This window comes from Typopeltis vanoorti, chromosome 12, assembly GCF_054136105.1.
Source record: "Typopeltis vanoorti isolate ZY-2024b chromosome 12, IOZ_Tvanoo_1.0, whole genome shotgun sequence".
Classification (NCBI taxonomy): Eukaryota; Metazoa; Arthropoda; class Arachnida; order Uropygi; family Thelyphonidae; genus Typopeltis; species Typopeltis vanoorti.
In genome coordinates this window covers 92,826,993-92,850,851 of record NC_143560.1, presented here as the reverse complement: position 1 = coordinate 92,850,851, position 23,859 = coordinate 92,826,993, and the positions used below count along the sequence as shown (strand labels likewise).

Genomic DNA, 23,859 nt, shown 5'->3' with positions numbered 1-23,859 from the left:
CACATGCATAGCAGCTCATTTCTGGATCTATAACAAGTTTCCCCTATTACCACTTATTAGATGTGAATTCTCTATGCCTTCCTTGAGCCATTTCTTTTCCTCCTTACCCATCCCCAGAACCTTCTTCAACTGAAACTGTTCTCCCCTTACATCCCAGGACATTCGACTCCTTTCTTGTCCAGACTCACATTTGCTTCCTCTTTGAGCACTGACCTTTCTCATGCGGAGTTCCACTGTCCACCCTGCACACTTGTTCGTTAATTCTCTGCACTTATGCTAACCTTCTCAATCCATAAGCACTACTTCAATCCCTCCTTCATTACTCTTCTGCTCTTTCATATTGCTTCTTACTTGCTCAGATTCATTCTCAGCACTCATCACTTTTCTTATTGCTTTCACCAAAACCATTAAAATGCAGTCCATCATTCCACTCATTAACAAACTGTAGTTGCCCCCCTTTCTTTTCACACATTTCTGCTAACATTTCATTCATAATCCTTTCTATCCACTGTCATACCCAGGCAACACATTGGCTACCTTTCATCCTTCTCAACAACTTCCTAACATTCATCTTATATTCTTCTTGTTCCCAGTCAAGTCATTTGTTCCTCATATCCAATGCTTCAATCAGTCTATTCATTTTACCTCCCAGAAAACAAACCTTGTACATCTCATTTACCACACCTCTGATAACCATACCCATCACACAATGCCACTCGTGAATCTTTTGTTAGTTCTTTTTTCATTTTACTCTGCATCTACTTCATCTCTTTCCTCATCGTCACCAAGTCAGTTTTCAAATCTTGAGTCATTTACTATCGTTTGTTCTTGTTATCTTATCATCAGTCGCACAAGCTTGTTTGCAGTTAATCCAGCTCACCATCTTACATTTAATTGCACTCTGTTTTTTAATGTCATTATTGCACTCTTTTTCTTCACTATAAGTTCCACATGCTTTCTTAACATTCATGCAATCTTCCCATGAATGAATAACAAATTCATGGCACAGTATCATTCTTGAAAAATCCACACCATTCACTTTGTCTTTGTGTTGATCTATGTAAAGATCTACCTTTCACCTCCATTTTGTACCAGAGCACTAACAAGAAACAATGAATTTAAAGTAATACTGTTTATAAAATTTTAAACCAAACACCATGTTCCACATGCAAATGTCATTCAACAATATCATCACACACTAAATATAAAATTTACTTATCTTGTTACAGCCTACATGACATCTGAGCACCCAGATGTAGTTGTATCAAGGCCTTGTAAAAAGGAATGATGACTTCTTGATTATCATGCGCGTCCTTCTCATAACTGCTGTTATCTTCTGTGCCATTATTATCATTTTTGCAATGTCGCCCCTGTATATCTGTGTATTAATGACATTAAGGAAAGTTTGATCAATCCAAGGAATTTAGGCCACCTTGAGAGGACCCATTATATGATTAATATTTATGTCTAACTTTCCATGTTCTTAGGCCTATTTGTCTCTGTGCAGCATGAAAAATCCTGCCACTATAAGGCTGGCTAATTCATGTTTGGTAAAAACCCTTGTATTCCCTTAAATCTTCCAAACCAAAGAGGTCAAGTCGCATCATCCATCCAGCTGTAATGTACCATACTATAAGGGCACTACATCAGAATTATTTTGTATCCTTTTCCCTACCCAACTTAACATCATCAGCAATAAATTACATACATCATTAATTAATACACAGATTGAAAATCAACATCCCAAGGACAATAATTATTCCTCAATCTCTCCGAATCTGTCCCTGCACACTGCTTTTGAACTTGAATTACATAAAGGCAGTTGATGGGATAGTAGATGGAACTCTGTTATATAAAATGAAGCAACTGGATGAAGTAAATATGAAGCTGATGTAAATAAGAGAATAATCGATGGACAGATATAGAGAGTAGCCTGCTGAAGAAGGCCTATGACTAGCTATGTTCTGCATGACTCTATACTTGGGCAACTGCTATTTAATTTGTACATTATAGGAAATGATCTCTGAGCGGAAACAATCTGTTACTTTCTGGTGATGCAAAACTGGGTAGAGCAATAGTTAATAAATACGATGTTGATATATTTCTGAAGACTGCACTGACAAGCAGCTCTGCCTCTCATCTGAATTATTATGCACAGATATGGTCATGTGGATTTTTTGAGGACGAGGAAGAAGTTAATAGGATCCACAGGTGAGTGATTAAGATGGTGACATCTATGGAATGCTCTTTATGAGGATGTATAATGAGGATTTGTGGGTTACAGAAATTAATTCATAGGCAGAAAAGGGGGGGGGGGATATGATAAAAACATATAAGTTAATAGAAGTATGATAGGCAATGCATAAAAGATAATGCCTACTAGTGAAAGGTTTAATGGGCCTCCTACAATGAATCTATGGACTTGGTGGAGATGTCCATATAATAATATCAAGAACCTTATTATATCATCTTATTTAAGAGCATGATTAGATTAAGTGATATTAAAGCAAGTTAAATTATAAAATGAAAAAATAAATGCTACCATGTATTGGGTTTCAATATAATCAGATTGGTTAGGTTGGAAACCTACAGAAAATTCAGTAATGGTTGCGTTATCATAGTTAATCCATGCTGCTGCTGCTTCATGAAAAGAAAGCCCCTGGATTAATAATTAACTAAATGATCAGGCCAGGAAGGTGACTCAGATGATACAGACAACAAAAGTGGTATAAGAAAAAATTAGTAAGCTAAGAAAAATCCTGATGACCTATTTTGATATGTGACAAGTAAAAGAAAGAATGACTATGAGAGGATGATGATAGTTAATGATACTGGAAGATTGATGACTAAGGATATAGTTGAAGATTCAATAAGCAGTTTATCAGTGTATTTCACCCTCATGAGGATGACAATGAAGTATAAAGGATGTGGTGGAAGAAGGATTGATGGTCAATGAGTAGGATAAGGAATTAAACAAACTTGATGTTAATAAAGCTGTAGGACTTGACAATATATCACCATGTGACTTGAAGGAATGCTTTTAGGAATTAATGCCACCTTTAGCACACCTGTTTAACATGAGTGCAACAGGTCAAGTCACAAAGGAATGGAAGGTGGAAAGTATTTTTCACTTCATCAAGGTGGGGAATAAGATTTTGGCTACAAATTATAAGTCAATCTGCATGTTTGGAGTTGTTTAGGAGATAGAGAGAGAGATCGGTGAGGACCAGGAGATTCAGAAATCGGTTGATTAGGGGGAAGTCATGCTTTAGCAACCTGCTTATATATTACAACAAGGTGAAAATTTCACTGGATAAAGAAGATGTATATATGTTATGATTAAAGTGATAAATCCGGTTATTATTAATAATTACCGGTTAAAGTGAATAATTTATGAGAATTAATCACTTTAACCGGTTAAAGTGAATAATTCCTAGAGGAGTCTGGTAACTGTAATAAAAACATGTTTATAGATTTTATATATAGGTAGGTTAGATATTTTATAATGATTTCTGATTTCATTGAGTGCAAAAAAAGTACTTTCCTTACTTTTTTCATTATAAACTAACCTAACCTAAGTTGTTATAATTTCTATCGAGAATGAAAACCTATAAGCATGTTTTTATTACATTTACCAGACTCCTCTAGGAATTATTCACTTTAACCGGTAATTATTAATAATAACTGGATTTATCACTTTAACCATAACATATATAGGGTTGCTAAACTGAAACAAATGAGATTAGAACTAGTGAGTTGGATACCTTATTGATTGTCAGATAGGTATCCCAGAAGAGGAAGGTCACTAATGGAGTGCCACAGAGATCTGTTTTGGGACCATTATTGTTTAACTTTGTACGGTAATGATATTGGGAATGACTTAACTGGAGAATGTACATCTGTTTGCCAATTATGCAAAGTTGGGAAAAAATTGTGTCTAGTAAAGCAGATGTTGTTGTTGTGGCCTTGCAGGAGGATGTGAATCGACTATGTGAATGGGTAAATGAGTGGAGCTATGATTTTAATGTTGCAAAGTGCAAGATTCTGAAATCTGGTAAGTGAGGTTGGGATGCAGACTATACATTTAATAGGAAAATTTTGAAAGAGGTGGAAAAGAGATTAGAGATCTAGAAGCCATGGTAGACAGAACTGAAGTTTAGGAATCACACTGCTAAAATTGTACAAATGCCAATAATGAGGATGTATTGAATAGGGTCCAAAGAAGTTTCACCAATTTAGTCAGATTTAAGGAGAGACTGAGGGAATGCAAGTTGCAGAGCCTTGTTAATAAAATGAGAGGGGGATATGATTGAGACATATATGTTGGTGAGGGGTTGTGACCAGATTAATGTGGAGGAGAATTTTCAAAGAGTAGAGGGAGACAAGGGTAGGTTATCCCCGGAAGCTGTATAAGGAGGGTGTGAGAAGGACAGTGACTGATGAGTAGAATATATTGCCTCAAAGTGTGGTGAGCATGGAAACTGTGAATGGGTTTAAGGCACAATTCAATGATTTTCTTGAATGAGAACATACAGACCTGCTGAGATGAGTCCTTTCACTTCATGGAGGTCAGGTGTTAATAATATTGTACCTTAGCCTCAAAGCATTTTAACACATATAATTGTAAGTCTAGGTATGTGCATGCAAGTACACAAAAGCCAAGTAAACAATAAAATTGATTACCTTGCAGTTTTAATTGGCACTCTTAATATACATGCTAAAGTGATCTTAGATGTTGGTCTGATGATCTCATAATAATGATAACATATTTTTTGCTCTAAGGATGCTACACTTGTTAAAAATGGGAGAATGTTGTAGAGCTCTGGTAAATTTCCAACAGTTTATTAGATTTAAATCTGCTAATAAGAAAGTTTATTTTTCACTGTATTCAGTGATTTAAAACTGATGGCATGGTCTGAAACCAAACACGAATGCATTGCAGGTACCTAGATGTAGTTTTATGTTTATTCAAGTAGATGTTGGAAGTTTTTCTCACCTAAATAGGCTACACTTTGCAGGACTGTGGGGATCCTGTATGGTTTAGGAGATGTAGAGTCTTTTGGTAAACACATTATTACTATTATTAGCATCAGACTTCTATCAGATTTACTTTCCTTCGTTTCCATGGGTAGTCCCCACTGTAACACAAAGTTCAAAGTCTGTCTTTAACTCATTCAACATTTCTATTCTAAGGCAATGCATTTCACTCACAACACTTGCTATTAACTAATTTTTGTAAGGTAAAAAAACCTTACTACTTTTCAGAACTGGATATATGAGATAATATTGGATTTCTTTGTGACATTTGGGAATATAAAGTTTTGTTGATTCTGTGTAGAGGAAAGAAGAAGTAAGTGGATGAGCAAGCGTCATGATTGCAGCTGATTTCAAAAAGGGGTTGTGTACTGTAGTGCAGATTATTCTTGTGTTTTACTTAATGCTTTCATAACATCATACTGTTGTAAAAGTAGTGAGTAATGTGACAGACTATGAGCTGTCATATCTAGTAGATTATCATTATGGTGAGTTTAAGGCACTTTTATGAAAGTGTTTCATCAACTGTGTGAGAGAAAGGGGAAGTCCAAAGCAGTGCTTTCTGTTTGTAGGTTTTATCTTTAACTGGAATGCACAGTAAAATTAATTAAGGCAGATATACTTGAAGTTTCAGAGAAGGGAGTCTGAATTAATGTAGAAGTTTCTTTTAGGAGGCCATCAGGGCAAAGAGAAGTTATCAGAAATGACCATTATGTCAGTCAGATGATGACTTAGAGGTAAAAGTACCAAAACTTAGTAAAAAGAAACCGAAACTGAAAATGTAAATAACATGAATTGATTTACTGCAGATGGTGGAAATGGAAGAATGTTTCTTCTTCTTGAGTATTCTGCAATTGAGCAGGTTCTTCTTTTAGTAGCAGAAACTTTCCTTCCATTCTCTTCTGTTGCGAGCCTTCTCTTTCAAGGCAGTTCTCCATTCAGCATGTCATCTAGCATTGTTCTCCTTACTCTTCTTTTTGGGTCTTTTTCCTTCTATTTTTCCTTTGATGGCATCTCTGATGATTCCATTCCCTCTCAGAATATGTCCAATCCAGTTTCCCTTGCTTCTTTTTATCCTCTTTAACAGACTTCTTTCTTCTTCTACTCTTTTTAAGATCTGTTCATTTGATTTTTTCCATCCTTCTCAAAACCACATCTCAAAGCTTTCCAAAATAAAGCTTAATATCTTCTTTCTTCAATGTCCAAGTTTCAGCTGCATAGAGGGCAACACTCCACAGATAACATGGTCTTTTCTTTAGGTTTCTATCCATTTTACTTCTGAATACATCCATTTTCTATTAAAGGCATTTCTTCCCATCACTATTCTTGCTTTTATGTTACTTTTACATCTTCCATCATTGTAATAACACTTCCTAGATATTTAAATGTCTTTACTTGAATCAATTTTCCCCCATTTATTCTGATATACATACAGGTGAAATTACTTCAAGGTTAATTAAATATAGTGATATCCTTTTAAAGTAAAATTCCTGAATCTGCTGAATACGTATTGCATTACCTGCAGTATATCTGAAGAATGGAAAAGACTGAAATAAATTTTTAATATTTAGAATGTGATATAACATATGATATAGTTAATAAATTACAGCATCTTCAAGCAATCTGTGGTACTATAAGATGAATAAGAAAAGAAATGCAATTGAAATTTTATAAAGTTATGCCAATGCCAATAATTTTATATGGTTCAGATAGTTGGGAAGAGAGAGAGAGATATGAAACTAAAATACAAGAAGCTGTAATACAATTTCTTACAACATGACTTGATGAGATCAGGAACAAATTATAAATGATAACATAAAATAATGAATTATCATTATTATTACATAGCACCTCCAGGGAGTCCAAAGAGCATCGAGGGAAGGGTACCTACTCTACAACTCTTTGTCTCCACCACTCCACCAGCCACAACTACCTTCATCTACACCAACGCCATCTACTACTGACCACTACCACCACTAGTATTTTCACAAACAAACATCCATGCCAATGGTAGGATTCAAACCCACAGCCTTTTGGCTGGAGAGCAGATACACTAACCACTTGGCCAACCAGAATTAGAGAGAGAGAACATATATAATGACTAACTTAAACATACACATGTGACCACAGTACTTCCCACTGTGTGCAGTAGTATGATATAGAATTAAATTAAAATATATCTGATAAAAAATAAATGAGATTAAAATAAAATAACAGACATAAATTTATTTTACACAATTAAGGATGACAATTTCCCAAACTTTAGGGATAGTAAGAATGTCATTATGGTTTAAATTGCCCTTCAGCACTTTCTTTATATAAACGCTCATGTTTATATAAGGATCTATGTAGAAGTTTGGTGTTTTTCCACTGGATCGTAATGGAATTCCATTGTAAGCATGTGCCCTAACTGTACGTTATTCCTAGTATTGTTCGAAATGACTATACTGATGATGTCCTAAGATACTTAGGATGAAATATTTACTTATTAAATAATTTAAGTACTGTGGTCACATGTGTATGTTTAAGTTATGAATACTCTACAGGCTTCACTATATAATAATATACAACTGGAAGATGCAAGACTACCAAAGAAAGTAATTAAATATAAACCTGAAGGAAAAAGAGATACAGAATGAAGGCATAGTCCTTTAGATACTGACACAATCTTATGGCCTAGAAGAGGAAGAAAAAAATATTTTTTGGGGGGAAACCAATAAATCTACAATAAACTGGATTAATTCAGAGATATCTAGTTTTGTTATTTTGTCTAGCACTCTGGTTATTTTGTCTTACAGGATAAAGTCAAAAATCCACATTGAAAACAGTAACTGGCTTCTCTCCTTGCTAGTCTGTTGGTAAGGGGAGAAGAAATGGAACACTTAATAAAGCATATAGACACTGACAAGTGCATCATATGTCTACACTACACTGATTATGTGATCTCCATTTGGCCACACAGTATAAATGTCACAATAGTTTTTAGTGCACTTTAACAGCCAGCACCACATGATTCATCTTGCTGTGGAAAAAGTTGGTATCCTTTTTATATCTAGAGGAAACCTATCCATGTGGGTTGAATAGATTTCATTTAGACTAAATCTACCATCTTTCACTCACCATCTACAAAGAGAATATGGTATTATTAAAATATTAGCTAACAGAGTTGACATCATCTGCTGATCATATTATTCTTACCACTGAAATTAACCATATTCATGACGTGTCTTAGCCATCTACCCCTACACAGAATAAAAAAAGATACACTCTCCTTCCAGAACCCTGATAATCTTTCTTTCTTAACAATTCATTTCTTAGTCTATAATCAGTCATATCCATGTCACCTTCTCACCTGTTACTTATCCACATTTGCTCATGTCTGTTCACCTTTATAAGTCCTTACCACATATTTCTCTGCAGACTCACCTACTCCCATACATTAAGCCATCCTATTCATAGCTTCTAACCACCCATTTACTTTTGACCCTTTTGTCAATTACTGCTTTTAGAACCACTCTCTTTACACAATGTCTGCCTGTCCATGTTCCATTCCTGCTCTTATAATTCTCATCTCTCACAGTACTTGCCTCACCAGTCTCCTGCCCTTTCACATCATCTTTGACTTCCTCTGATCCCTTGTTCACACCATTCATTATACTTCCTTCTGCTAACAATCTCTTCAGTTGATTCATATCAAATCCAACTCTTTTATTCAATTCCATTCATCCTGCAAATGCATTCTATGCATCAATAAATAGCAACTTTTTCTCTTCACACAGGTCTGCTAGCATACTATTCATGATTTTTACTCATGTCAAGTCACCATTTTCATACCTGGGCAACATACTAATCCCTTCCTACTACAAGGTTGTCTTTTACTGTCTTTGGTAATCTCCTGATATTCATCTTTACATTTTCCTTCTGCCTAACCAAATCAATCATTCCACAACTACCATTAATTCCATCATACATTTATTTCTCATATCCAAAGCATCAATCATCCTGTCCATCTTCTCTCCTAAAAACAGACCTTGTGCACTTTCTTAGCTGAGCATGTTTGTGGGATAGTAATTTTAAACTGTACCCTGAAAAATAAGAAATAGTGGAGCTCTTCATGATATGCGATATATTTCTGAAAGCATTACTTGCACTGAGGGGAAAAAACTAGGTAATGTTATACTGAGGAATAATATTCTGCAATGGAAATGTAATTTGTGAAAGTTTTGGCTTATAATCTGACTAGTATGATAAGGAAGGCGAAACTGGAATATGAGAAGAGATTGGCACTAAGATCCAAAGAAAATCCTAGGGAATTTTTTAGTTATGTGGCCAGTAGGAGGAGAAATGATTGTGGAAGAATGACATTGTGGGATAAAAATGGGAATAGAGTGACTGATGCAGAGGACATAGTGGACTTGTTCAGTGAACACTTTATTGGTGTATTTCATCCTGGTGGAGTAAATTTTAATACTAGAGGGATAGGGCAGGTTCAAGGTTTAGAAGTGCAGGAGGAGAACGTGTTCCAAATACTGAGTACTCTGGATGTCAGTAAAGCTGTGGGACTGAATATTTCACCATGGGATTTGAGAGAAATATGCTAAAGAACTGACAGCTCCATTGACCTGGCTCTTCAATAAAAGTCTGGTTGCGAGAAAGGTACCCAAGGAATGGAAGGAAGGTAAGATAGTGCTGTTGCACAGGGCGGTTGCAGACTGGAAGTGTCTAATTATAGGCCAGTTTGTGTGTCATCAGTAGTTGTTAAGGTCTTGGAGAAATTACTGAAGGACTGTATAGAGCATTGGGCAGATGAGGGTAACGTTATCTGTGAGAGTCAACATGGATTTGTTAAGGGGTACTCTTGCTTTAGTAATATGATTGCCTTTTATAATAAACTGACAAGAGCAATTGATGGGGGAAAGGTATATACTGCCATTTTTTTGGATTTTGCAAAGGCGTTTGGCAGGGTGCCACACGATAAGCTGATATTTAAGTTGCTGCACATGGGGTTTAGATGTCAGGTTAGTCAAATGGATTCAGGATTGGCTGTCTGATTGGTACCAGAGAGTTGTGTATGGTGGGGCATTATCAAGGAAGCAGAAGGTTACAAATAGGGATCCACAGGGCTCAGTACTGGGACCTATATTGTTCAACCTTTGTATTAATAACATTGTTAATGGATTGCAAGGGGATGTTCAGTTGTTTGCAGATGATGTGAGGCTGGGAAGGGTTATTAGTAATAGTACAGATGTGGTGGCCCTGCAAGAGGATTTGAATAAAGTAGACAGAGATGGGCAAATGAATGGGGGTATCAGTTTAATGCAGCAAAATGTAAGGTCTTGAAGGTTGGGATACATGGATGGGAAGCTGCATACTCGATTGGATGAGCTGTACCGGAGGAAGTAGGGGAGACAAGAGATCTGGGGGTAGTGATCGATGGAAAACTGAAATTCAGGGGGGACATATTGCAAAGGTGGTGAAGGTAACCCAGAGGATTGCTGCAATGCTGAGAAGGACGCTGATCTGCAGAGATAGAAGAGTTATCATTCCGTTGTATAAGACCCTGATCAGACCACACTTAGACTATTGTTCTCAAATTTGGTCCCCAGGATTTAAAGGGAATAAACTAACTGTGGAAATGGTACACAGGCAGATAACAAGGATGGTGTCAGGACTGTAAAATGTCAGTTACAAGGATCAACTGAGGGAATGTGGATTGCAGTTTGGTGAATAGAAGAAAGAGAGGTGATATGATTGAGACTTTTAGACTGTTGAGAGGTGGTTACAGGGGCGTTCTTCACTTCGTGGAACAGCATGGGGGATTGATGACAATGGGCCATCCTTGGAAGTTACAAAAGGAACCTGTGAGCAAGAGGATGAGGAGTGGTTTCTTTACGTGGAGGGTGGTTGAACCATGGAGTGCATTGTCTGAGAGAGTGGTTAGAGCAAGCATGGTCAATAAGTTCAGGGAGTTGTGTGGTATAATAAACTTTGTGTTTCCTAAGCACAACCTCCCACGATAAGTCTTTTGATTCCATGGAAGCCTGGATAATAATAATAATAATAACTGAAGCAAGAATTTAATGCTAGCAAGTACATATGTATGGAATCTCCATACAGCACCATGGATCATTTGCCATCTATTTTTCTCTTTGCACCCATTTGTTCATATCTACCAAATGTCTAATCTCATTTTCTATATCTCTCATCTCATTTTTTTTCTTAATCATCTAATTCTTTAAGTTTTACGTTCTGGCTATAATGCTCACTTTTGTTTGTCACTCTTTCATAGCATTACCAATATCTCACACAATTGCCAGCATACTGGTAGCTGACCTAGAAGACTCTTAAAGTATTAACGTTAAGTTTAACACAGAATATACCTCAGACTATGTTTGTGGGATAGTAATTTTAAACTTTACCCTGAAAAATAAGAAATAGTGGAGTTCTTCATAATATGTGATATAATTCTGAAAGCACCATTACTCACACTGCATGCCAGAAAAATGTGGGAAAAAACTAGGTGATGTTATATTGGGGAATAATATTCTGCAATATGTACATTCTGTGATGGAAATATAACTCATGAAAGTTTTGACTTATAACTGAAGCAAGAATTTAATGCTAGCAGGTACATAACAAAATATCATCGAAAAATTAGTGCTTCCCTCCACTAATCAATGTTTTGAAGAAATTGCCTTTTGATTTATTTTTCAGTGAACTGGTTTTGGGAATTGTTTTAAATGAATTTTCAATATATCATTCAACATACTATTATTTTATCCATCTTGTTGCTTTACTATCAGCTTACCCTTTTAAGATCATCCTTAAATGGCTCGAATCCAGAGAATATTCCAGCATCAATAATTGTCATTCCTGTGTCTTTGTCTGAAATATATCTGTTAAAGCATATACATTAATGAACAAAACTAGCAAACTATCATATAATAAATTAAATCATACTTGACAAGAAATTCTATTCTTGTTTAATCTTTTACCCTGGTATAAGGAAACAAATTTTATGCATGAAGAAACTTTGCAACAGCAAAGTTTCTTCATGCATAAAATTAACAATTTCTTCTTATTAACAATTTCCCTCCAAATTAATCTGTCAAGACTGCAGGATAGTGTATTATGGGGGAAAAATTAAACCTAGATGAATTGCTATCAGACCAAAAATTATAACAACAGATTATAGAATGAGTTATAGACCTTAGTACATAGGCAGATGAGGTATGTTAGCAGCTGAATGGATCTCCAATGCCAAGTCACTGGAATCACTTGTTATTGTACTGTTCAAGAATGACCTTATCACCATCAAATTTGTGATGTGTACTTTAAGAGGTGTATATTATACTGTGATTAAGTTTACATTATTATTATTATCATCTTCCTATCAACAATTTTCCTTGATATTAACCTATTATCTGTTAGGACTCTATATGTCAGATCTCATATTTTGATCTTCTAAGGCACTTCAATTACTGTGAAAGAGTAAAAATTATAAGATTACTACCTAGATATGATAGTACTGAGTTAAGAAGGAGGGTGATGATAGCAAATGATTTCATGTGCAGGCTATGTAGAAGATATGGATGTGAGTTTTTAGATGTGTGGGGTGTTGGATTCTGATTATGTAGAGATTAAAGTAATTATTATTTGCTTCAGAATCCAACATGCTCTTCCATCACATAAGCTAAACTTGTAATTATTTAATGTAAATAACTTATTTTTATAATTTAATATTCATATAACTACTTAAATTTTTCATATAACTACTTAAATTTTGTCTAATATCTAATTATTTAATCAAGATATATGTATTAATAATGAAAAGACTGTATTAAATATTATTAAGCTATTTTATTTATTACTATGTTAATATTATAAGAACTTGTATTTGATATTTTAAATTATTTGAAATGTAAATATTCTCTATTTATTCCTGTTTGTAAAGTTTAACGTTATGTAATAGCTCAATTTTATTATATTTTGTTTTGTTGTCATGGAAACGTATGTAAGTGAGTGAGCACGTTTTGGAACACCACGTGAGTTTTATTGAAAAGAGTTTTAGAAAGAAATCACGAGAACAATTTAGGCGGGAAAAACAGATATATAAGCGACGAACGCTGGAATTATTAAGGAATTAGGAGATTAGAGATTTATTAGAGAGAGATTGGCATTAGGTTGGAATCGGGCATTCGGCATTCAGGAATCACAGTGCGATAATAGCGAGTCGGCAAGTCACTCGAGCAGCTAAATAAATTCTACTAGTCGAGAGGTGGTTAGCTAATAAGTTGTAGAATAACAATTATAGCTACGGAAGACAGCTGAGTGACTACTAAATAGACTAGCAATACTTCAGTTGAGATATAATTCCAGCGCCGACCTTTCAAGACATACGGAACCTTGAAGCAAAGTACAAAGTTTCTAGAGTATAGTGGAGGCTGTAAAATTGAAGTTTACCGTTAACTGTGATTAGAATTATAGTGCCTAAAAGAATTATTTGAATGCAGGAAGAATGAACAGCTGTGCATATAAAACCTCAAGTTAAGGAATTATTGTGTATTGCCTTATTTCATGAGTGATCAGTAGTACTTTATGCAACAACATTTGTTTATGTGTATTGTGACCGATGATTAATTCAGTTATTGCTTAGAAGATTTATTTTAATGAGTGCCGTATACTGCTCAAAGTGTTTACAGTTATATAAAAATGTTTGTGTGTAAGTTTATGAAGAAAGAAAATTATCGGTAAGATTATTCCAACCATTAATATTCCTTTGCAGAAAAGTGTGAGAGTTTCATCCTAAAAATTCCTTATACTAACAATAACTATTGAAGAAGTTAGCTAAAATGTAAATTTAAAAGTATTTGTTTGTGAAGAGGTATTACTGCAATTTTTGTTGTATTTGGAACTTAAGAAACTGTGAGATATTTTGCAATCAGTTACTGAGGAACTTTGTGACTTTGAGCTTTACCAAGCAGTTAATTGAATTTTGTGAGAGCCAAAATGTTTATAATATCTTACTTAGTGTTTTGAATTTGAGTGTAAAATTTGTGGTTCTAAATTAAATGTTTGTTTTTGTTTATCCAAAGTTGTATTTTGCCTGAATCTCTTTTACTGCACCATTCATAAAATATTCGAACCAAAGCGGGTAAATTAAGTAAGTCAAATATACTCAGCCAGTATATATTTTAAAGAGTTGAAGGTTGATTTTTCTTCAATTCTTGAACTAATTCAGATATAGAGTGGCGCAGTCTTTAAATATAAATTTTCTCTATATTTGAATTAGAAATCAACTCACAACTTATCAATTAGTTAAGAACATTGTAATAGTAATCATGTCGGATCCAAGGTAAGATTTAGAAGAAGTAGGATCCAACAGGGGTGTGTTTGATGGCAGAAAAGATTTGTATAAGAATAATGGACTGCACTTGAATTCATTTGGCATCAGAAACCTGGAGAAATTACTTCTTGGAATGAGACCCAATGCAGAGAGTCAGGGAAACTAGATCATCAAGGGAGAATGGGAAAAATGTGTGTGAAAGTTCAGTTATGGTATACAAACGTGATGAATGTCTTTGAATATGGTTATGTATGTGGGGAAGGAGTGGAAAAATATGCTTTGGACCTTTTAAGTATGTCTGGGGAGGAAAAAAATAAAATTCTAGAACAAGACCAAATAGATTGCATATCTAATTATAAGAATAGACTAGGTGGTAATTTATCATGTCTATACACAAATGCCAGGAGCATTAGAAACAAAGGGGTTGAGTTTGTTGCTTTATTGAATACAATGTGGTCTAAGATTGTTGGCATTAGTGAAACCTGGCCATCAGAATCAAATATGGTATGTGGGATCGAGTATAATGAATATACTATTTTTAGGAATGACAGAAGAGATAGGGGAGGAGGAGGAGTGCTACTAATATCAGATGACTTAAGTCCAGTCAGGGTAGAAATACAAGAAAACAATGATGGTAACAATGTCCCATGTAGCGATGAGTTTGAGTCTATCTGGTGTGAAGTGGAGGTTAACAGAATAAAATATATGGTGGGGTGTTGCTACAGATCTGGTGGCTCAGTTGTAGGGGATGAAGAAATGCATCACCAATTTAGCCTTATGGTACCAAGTGAATGATCGTTATGGGTGACTTTAATTTTCCAAACATTGATTGAGTAGAAAAGAAATCTCATGATAAGAAAGAACAGGAATTTATTGAATTGCTGTGAGACAACTTTCTCAAGCAGCATGTGAAAGAAGGAACTCGAGGTCAAAGAGTGTTGGATTTGCTCATATTGCATTGGCTCAGTTGTGTAGGGGACGAAGAAATGCATCGCCAATTTAGCCTTATGGATACAGTGAATGATCATTGTGGGTGACTTTAATTTTCCAAACATTGATTGGGTAGAAGAGAAATCTCATAAAAATAAAGAACAGGAATTTATTGAATTGTTGTGAGACAACTTTGTCAAGCAGCATTGTGAAAGAAGGAACTCGAGGTCAAAGAGTGTTGAATTTGCTCATAGCATCAGAAGGGATCTCTGTCAAGAATATGGCTATTTTACCACCAATTGGTGACAGTGATCATACTGTTCTTTCTTGTGAAGTATCTACTTGTATTGAAGCTTCGATTAAAACAGGCTACATGTTGAACTACAAAGCAGGAAATTATGATCAACTTAGAAGAATACTAATCTTTGGTCCCATGGTATCAGTTACTGAATGGAAAAAAAAATGTCAGCAATGCATGGGAATCTTTGAAAAAGTGCTTGAATGAGGTGGTATCTCAATGTATCCCTTGTGTTTGAAGAATAAATAGCTTGGTAGTGAAATAGATGTGCAGCCTTATTAAGCAAGAGATCCACAAGAATATGACATGTGGAAGGAATGTCGTGAGAATAAGAGTGAGAGGAGTTGTGAAATACATAAAGCTCAGGCGAGAAAAGTAACGAGTATTGTGAGAAAAGCTAAAACGGAGTATGAAAAGAAATTGGCAATGCAAAAAGGCAATCCAAAAGAATTTTATCATTATACCGCAAACAAAAGAAAGAATGAATGTGGAAGAATAACTTTATTGAATGCAGATGGTACACGAGTGTCAGAAGCTAAGGAGATTGTTCAGTTAATGAGTGCTCACTTTGCTAAGATATATCAACCAGGTGTATGTAGCATGGTGCACAGTGCTAATGCTACGTCAGATGAAGAGTTAGAGGTTTATGAAAATGAGGTTGAAGAGCTCTTGCATAACCTGGATAAGAATTTGTCAATAGGGACAGATGGAATATCAGCCTGTTTGCTAAAGGAATGTTCAGCTGAAATGGCTAAGCCTTTCACACATTTGTATAACTGGAGTCTCAGCTCAGGAATGATACCACATGAATGGAAGGAATGTATGATAGTTCCATTGCACAAGGGTGGTGCAAAAACTGATGTGTCTAACTACCGACCTATTAGTATCTGTGGTAGTGAAGATTTTAGAGAAGTTGGTAAGAACTCGCATACAGAAATGGGTAGACAAGCATTCTATACTCTGCAGGAAACAGCATGGGAAAGCACCTACTAAAGGAAGGTCATGTTTTAGCAATTTGCTCATATTTTATAACAATGTTACAGCCGAGTTGGATAAAGGGAATGGATACACTATGATAATATTGGATTTTTCTAAGGCATTTGATAGGATACCACACAATAAGCCATTGGTAAACTGGAGAATATGGGAATGGAATATAATCTATTGACTTGGATCAGGGGATGGATGACAGACAGATATCAAAAAGTGCTACACAGTGGGTGTGAATCTGCCAGATTTAAGGTAACCAACCAGTGATGTACCCCAGGGTTTAATCCTTGGGCCATTATTGTTCAATCTGTATATTAATGACATCAAGCAGGGTCTATCATCAGATTTGCAACTGTTTGCTGATGATGCAAAGATAGGCAGGGCAATCAGGGATGCTAATGATATTCAGTAATTACAAAATGATTTCAACAGACTGGAAATCTGGGCAAATGAAAATGCCTGTCGGTTTAAAGTTAGTAAGTGTCAAGTTATGCACTTTGGCATGATTAGAGTTCCAGTGGCATATTATATTAGCAGGGGTTATGCTACAAGAAACTGAAGAGGCAAGGGATCTTAGTGTATTTTTGGATAAGAATTTAAAGTTCAAAGGTCACATAGCAAAAGTTGTAAATACAACTCAGAGGATAATTGCTATGTTGAAGCAAACATTGACATGTAAGGATAAGGAAATAATTTTGCCTCTTTGAAGGGCTTTGATAAGACCACACCTGGATTACTATACGCAGATGGGTTCCAAGGAGAAAGACGCTGTGGAAAGGGTGCAAAGAAAAGTTACAAAGATTATATCCAGATTATGGGATTTAAATTATGAGGACAGATTGCAAGTATGTGAATTGCAGACTTGGGTTACAGGAGAATGAGGAGTGATATGATAGAGGTCTATAAACTTTTGAATGGGTGTTATAGCATTTCAAATGATGAATTTTTTTGTTATATAGAAGGTGGAGAGACATGGGGCATTCATGGAAGTTAAGATTGTTCTCAGTCAAGAAAGGGGTAAAAGCTATATGTTTCTCCCAGAGAGCAGTGAATGAGTGGAATAATTTGCCCTTAGGGGGTAGGTAGTGAGTGCATTTAGTGTAAATGAATTTAAGGGAAGGTATGATAGCTGGGTTGGGTAATTTACAGTCTCCCTCGATGAGTCCTTGATTCCCTGGAGGTTTCAGATAATGATAATAATAATAATAATTATTATTATTATTATATCTCAGTCATCCTCTCAGTCTTTTTATCTTCCATCAAACATGTCTTGCTAACCTTGCCAACTTAAATTAGCTCTGTACACACATTCCTGGATGCTTACAATGTCAGATGAAAGTATCATTTTTTATTAATGCCATAATGACTCTGTTAAGAGAGGACTCTTATTTGGGTAATATGGTACCATTTAATAATAGAGTAACAATGGTAGTTGACAAAGTCAATTTGATATTTTATGATATTTTTACTGGAATTTGCAAAGGCACATCACCATTTGCCACATTTTAAGCACCATGTGGTTAAAAATTAAGATGATATTTTGATTACGGAAAACTGAACACAATAAACAGATGCTTTATTAAACAAGTAAGAAAACATGAGTAGACTTTTGTGGTAGATAAAGTGAATAGCCGCAATATTTTGAATGGCCAGTGCATTGAGATAAAATGAATGTGTATAGAGTGCAACAGGTATACTGACAATGAAAGTGTTGTGTCGGAAAATATGCTGACTCACTATTTGTAAACCATCTTGTTTCCGACCCAACACACAGTAACGATTAGACCTAAGGATAAGGACATGCTTATGCCTCCAGAGAGAGGGCTAAGAGAGTATTGTACATATGTTCACTCAGAAGTATATCAAACCGACTGAGATTGTTAAAATTAAGTAAACTTAGGAAATCTGTATTTAGAATTGATAATGTCTGTGTAAAGTAAGCAAAGGGAAATTGTGTCTCAGGACCGAAATTGTTATTATGAAACGTGCATGAGAGATCTATGTATTAGAACCATGTCAAAAAGTTCAGAGTTGCGGTGACCAATCAGCTGCAGCTAAGAGTATGATGTAGTCATCGAGAGAGGGTGCTCGAATTTTGCAACACAAGGCCCGGCGCGAGACTCAAATCCCTCTCTTGTTTTCTGCCTGCGTTCCCATCCAAGTCCTGGATAGCTACGGAAGCATGCTGCCGGTGCCCAGCAACAATCTCCCGGTTGCTGTTGTACTGTGTCGAGTAAAGTCACCAAAGGAATGAAGTCAGAATTCCAGTAGAGAGAGCCGTTTGCGAGTTAAGCCAAAGCAAAGTCAGTGAAGGGCAACTTTCGAAGATAGAGGAAGTAAGTCGCAGATGCCATGAAAACACGTGGTGAGAAAATACGGAAGTGAAGTCAGCGAAGGGCAACCTTCGAAGATAGTGGAAGTAAGTCGCAGATGCCATGAAAACACGTGGTGAGAAAATACAAAAGTGAAGTCAGCGAAGGGCAACCTTCAAAGATAGTGGAAGTAAGTAGCTGATGCCATGAAATACGTGGTGAGAAAATACAGAAGTGAAAGCGTGGAGGGAAGTCATGGAAACTCCATGAAAAGAAAAGAAAAGAAAAAGATAGCAATGTACAATTTTTCATATTCATTACATAATTGTAATCGTAAAAGCAATAGGAGCCAAGGAATTAAGGAGCTCCACACATTAACTTATCCAGAGTGCCTAAAAGACTACTTGGACTGATTTGTCTATGTCAAATAAGCTGGTGCCACTCTAAGCTTGTGCTGAGAAAGGAACCTAAACTTCGAACTGTTTGTCAGGAAGATGCCATATGATATAATGTTAGATATTAGGGCAGGGAGGTAACCGAATCAGTCGATATTGTGGAATTATTGAGCGAGCACTTTGCAAGAGTATATCATCCAGGTGGTGACTTTGCAGGAATGGAAGAACCAACAGCTTATACTGGAATTGTGATGAATGAAGTAGAGGTAACTAGTCTATTACAGAACCTCAATGTCAATACATCTGTGGGATTGGATGGTATACCAGCTCGTGTCGTACGTGAAGCGGCTAAAGAATTGTCAGTGCCCTTGGCCATTTTGTTTAATTTGAGCCTCAGGTCTGGGTCAGTCCCAAGGGGGTGGAAAGAGGGGAAAATAGTTCCGCTGCACAAAGGTGGTTCCAAGGCTGCTGTTGAAAATTACCGGCCAATCAGCATAACAGGAATCATTATCAAGGTCTTAGAGAAAATAGTCAAGAGGAAAATACAAGATTGGATAGAAGAAAATGGGATACTGTATCAGGGACAGCATGATTTTGTGAAGGGTAGGTCATGCCTCAGTAACTTGCTCACGTATTATAACACAGTGACAGCTGAACTGGATAAGGATAATGGGTTTACAGTGATTCCACTGGACCTTGCTAAGGCCTTTGCCAGGATACTACATGGAATTCTGATCAGTAAATTGCAGCATATAGGGATGGATATAGGGTTGGTGAGATGGATAGGAGGAGGGTGGTTGATGGAGAGATATCAGAGAGTGGTTTACTCAGGAATAGAGTCCACAAGACTGCCTGTGACTAGTGGTGTGCCACAAGGATCTGTTCTTGGACCACTGCTGTTTAATTTGTTCATTAATGATATAGGAAAGGATCTGAGAGGAACAGTTCATTTGTTTGCGGATGATGCGAAGTTTGGTAGGGCAATAGTGAATGCAGATGATGTCAAAATTTTGCAGGATGATTTGGATAGATTGGAGGTCTGGGCTAAGAAGAATGGATGTCAATTTAATGTGGCAAAATGTAAGGTTATGCATTTTGGGCTGAAAAGATTGGCGGCAGTTTACTGCACTGTGCTCCAGGAAATTGATGAGGCACAAGATTTAGGAGTGTTGGTGGATAAGGAATTGAAATTTAGGGGACACATTGCAAAAGTGGCCAAATCAGCTCATCAAATCACTTGGTTGCTGAAAAATACGTTGACAAGCAGAGACAAGCAGGTTATTGTTCCTCTGTATCGAGCCTTGATAAGACCCCATCTCGACTACTGTACCCAGATTTGGTCACCTAGGTTTCTTCTTGATGGGGAAGAAGTGGAGAGGATCCAGAGGCGAGTGACCAAGATGATAGCAGGTCTGTGGAATGAACCTTATGAGAACAGGTTGAGGATTTGTGGGTTGCAAAAATTGGTTGATAGGCAGAGGAGGGGAGATATGATTGAGACATTCAAATTACTGAAGGGTTTCTATAAAATTAATTCAGAAGATATTTTTGAGAACAGGGCTGGTTGTGGAAGGACTAGGGGACATCCATGGAAACTGGGCAAAAGTGTGGTTAGTAAAGGTGTTAGAGCTGGATTCTTTACTTTTAGAGTAGTGAATGAGTGGAATGCACTCCATGAGTCTGTGGTGGATGCTGTGACAGTGAATGAGTTTAAGGCGAGGTATGATAGATACTGTACGAATGTTGAATAGTTGTGATGAATATGATTTGGTGCCTCCCCCGATGAGTCTAATGACTCCCTGGAGTTGTCCGTAATAATAGTAATAACAATAGTAATATTAGCCTGAATTTTAATTAAGCTGTGGGAGGGATAGAGTTTGAGCACATATTAGAATATTTTTCCATGTTAAAATGCAAGACGGGATACGTCTGACATACTTTGTATAAAGTCTGTATATAATTGTACTTATAGAACGAGCACTGAGTAACCCTGTATGGAAAAGTTGAGTTCGAACATAATAATATAACAGAGATATAGGATTGATTCATTTAAACATAAGAATTGAAATTTTGGCTATCTTAACATAAAGAGGTGGGGGGGGGTGGAGTTCAGACTCTCTAGCATTGAAATTATTATATAAAGTGTATCTATGCAAGTGTTTATAATAAACGTATTTCTTTATGTCAAGGTTCATGAGTCTGTTGTTTCTGAGATTGAATTACCACTTATAAAACTTTCGGACCTGTATGAGTGAAGGGGGAAGCAATTTACGTAACAAAGAAAAGGGGGAGAGCCACGACTGCATATCACGTGATTCCTTTGTTGCTTAGCGTTATTTATTTGATTTTCAGAATTTAGTTGCCGGCTGGCGCAGTTGTTCTAAACAAATATAAATTTGTCGGCAACGGAATAGCTGATATCCTAAAGTATACAGAATAATAGTAACTCAGAATATAAATGTCCGAAGGACAGAACACGACATAACAAAAGCCTATATATACACAAAAGCCTGTACATTTGAAGAATTATATGCTTGCCAAAAATTTATTCGATTAGTTATCAAGGCTGTTAGTAGGTTTTGTAGCAAATTTCATGTATAACAATTAATGAAGGAAAAAATGGCAGTAAGAATGACCAGACGTACAGCACAAAATGTGCTGAGCAGTGTGGATTTTACTAAAATGATTTGTTGTCTCAACAAACACATATGCATGGGCAAATGTGTTTGTTGAGAGATTAAGCAAGAGAAGTGAGAGAGTGAGGATCTGCAGTGAAAGTCAGGAATAGGAAGTGAAGAATACAAGATGAAAGGCAGTGATGGTGAAAGTCTGAAAATAACAGCTATAAGAGTAAGTATGGGAGTATTAATTCAGAGAATATGACTGAAAAAGGAAAAGCAAGCATAAATGTGGAAATAGAAGTGAGCCTGGATGACTGATGGAGCAATAGAAGGAACAACTGTTAAATGCAAGAATTGAAGAATGAAATGATTAAGATGAAAAATAATAAATTTAGTTTAATCCTTTATCCAAGCTTAAGCAAACAAAGTTTGCGCCTGAAAATATCTTCAGGACTGAGGTAAGATAGTATATCCTTTGGCAACTAGTAGCAAAGGTGGCCCAAGCTCTCATCACTCCATGTCTCAGTATCTCCCATAATACAAAGCACATCTCCTTGTGGACATGTATACTGCTATGCATTAAGGGAAGGGCCACTACCCAGATCAGTCACTGACAAGACTTTTATTTGAGGTCTCGTCAGTGGGAGGCAGATCCAGAGTGGTGATACTAAGGCAGAAGCAATGGAGAGGTCATATTTACCTATACGAGTTGCCAACCGGTGTACCACCTTAAGAGAAAGAAGTCCAGTTTGAAAATGTGTGGGATGAGATTAAGGGATGAATAAAACTGCATAAAAGTGATAGACCGCATCTGAATAGGTTTAAAGTGAGTCACCTAGAAAGGCTGCTGCTGGAAGGAAGTGTAATCAGTGATATTAACAAGATATCAGTGGAAGACAGAGATGATGTAAATGAGCAGGAAGGTATTAACAAAACCAGAGATCAATATACTTAAAAAAGGTTTCAATTTTGCGATAACACCTGATCATGTCCCTAAAGTGGATATCATTTGTAATATAGAAAAGGCAGTCTCGTCATTACCAGAACCCATAGCTAATGATATTAGATTAAAAAGTAGTATCATCCTCTCATCTTCCAGAAATCGTAACAAAAATATCACTACTCTGGAAAAAAGAACATTGCATAGCTTGAAGAAAAAGAAAGACATTATCATATTGAAGGCAGATAAGGGAAATTCAACAGTGATTACGAAGATAAGATTAACAGCTTAATGTCGGATACATCAACCTATCATGTCCTAGTCACAGATCCAACACTAAAGAATCACAATGACACCAAAGATTTAATACATCACATGGTGAACTGGTCTATAGACTTAAAACAAAGATTGAAATCCATGAATCCACTAACACTACACGGTGCTCCTAAGGTACACAAAAATGGAATACCACTAAGCCCGATTGTAGATGGAATCAATTCGCCAACTTATCTGTTATCTGAACACCTGGCAGGCCTCCTCAAACCACACATCCATAATTCGGATACTTATATACGAAATTTGCAACATTTCATTGAGAAACTCAACAAGATCTCTACCTTCAATACAGATCTACTCGCCAGACTGGATGTTACATCTCTATTCACTAACATCCCTGTGGAGGAAGTCATCAACATTTTAGGAAGTTTGCTCCCACAAGACATTACTTCTCTGTTCCGTCATTGTTTAACATCAAACTTTTTCTTATGGAATAAATCAGCAATTGACTGGCCTTGCAATGGGTAGCCCCCTCTCTCCATCTTGTGCTGATCTCTTTATGGAGGATTTTGAAAATAAAATCTCAAACAGACCCTAAACCCACAGTATGGTGGAGATATGTGGACAATATCTTTATTATTCGGAACCACACAAAAAAGGACCTGTTTGACTTTCTTAACAAAATCAACTCTCTACACCACACAATCAAATTCACTC

The 23,859-nt window shown here is 36.3% G+C and overlaps 1 protein-coding gene across 1 annotated transcript in view; it reads right to left on the bottom strand.

Annotated features, from left to right (window-relative positions):
* Nucleotides 1-23,859, bottom strand: part of LOC150101006 (venom factor-like) — a 697,967-nt gene that overhangs the window by 122,458 nt on the left and 551,650 nt on the right. The window contains exon 35 of the mRNA XM_090401101.1: nucleotides 11,843-11,930. Within this exon, the coding sequence (XP_090257227.1) occupies nucleotides 11,843-11,930 (88 nt within the window). The remainder of the gene's footprint in view (nucleotides 1-11,842; nucleotides 11,931-23,859) is intronic.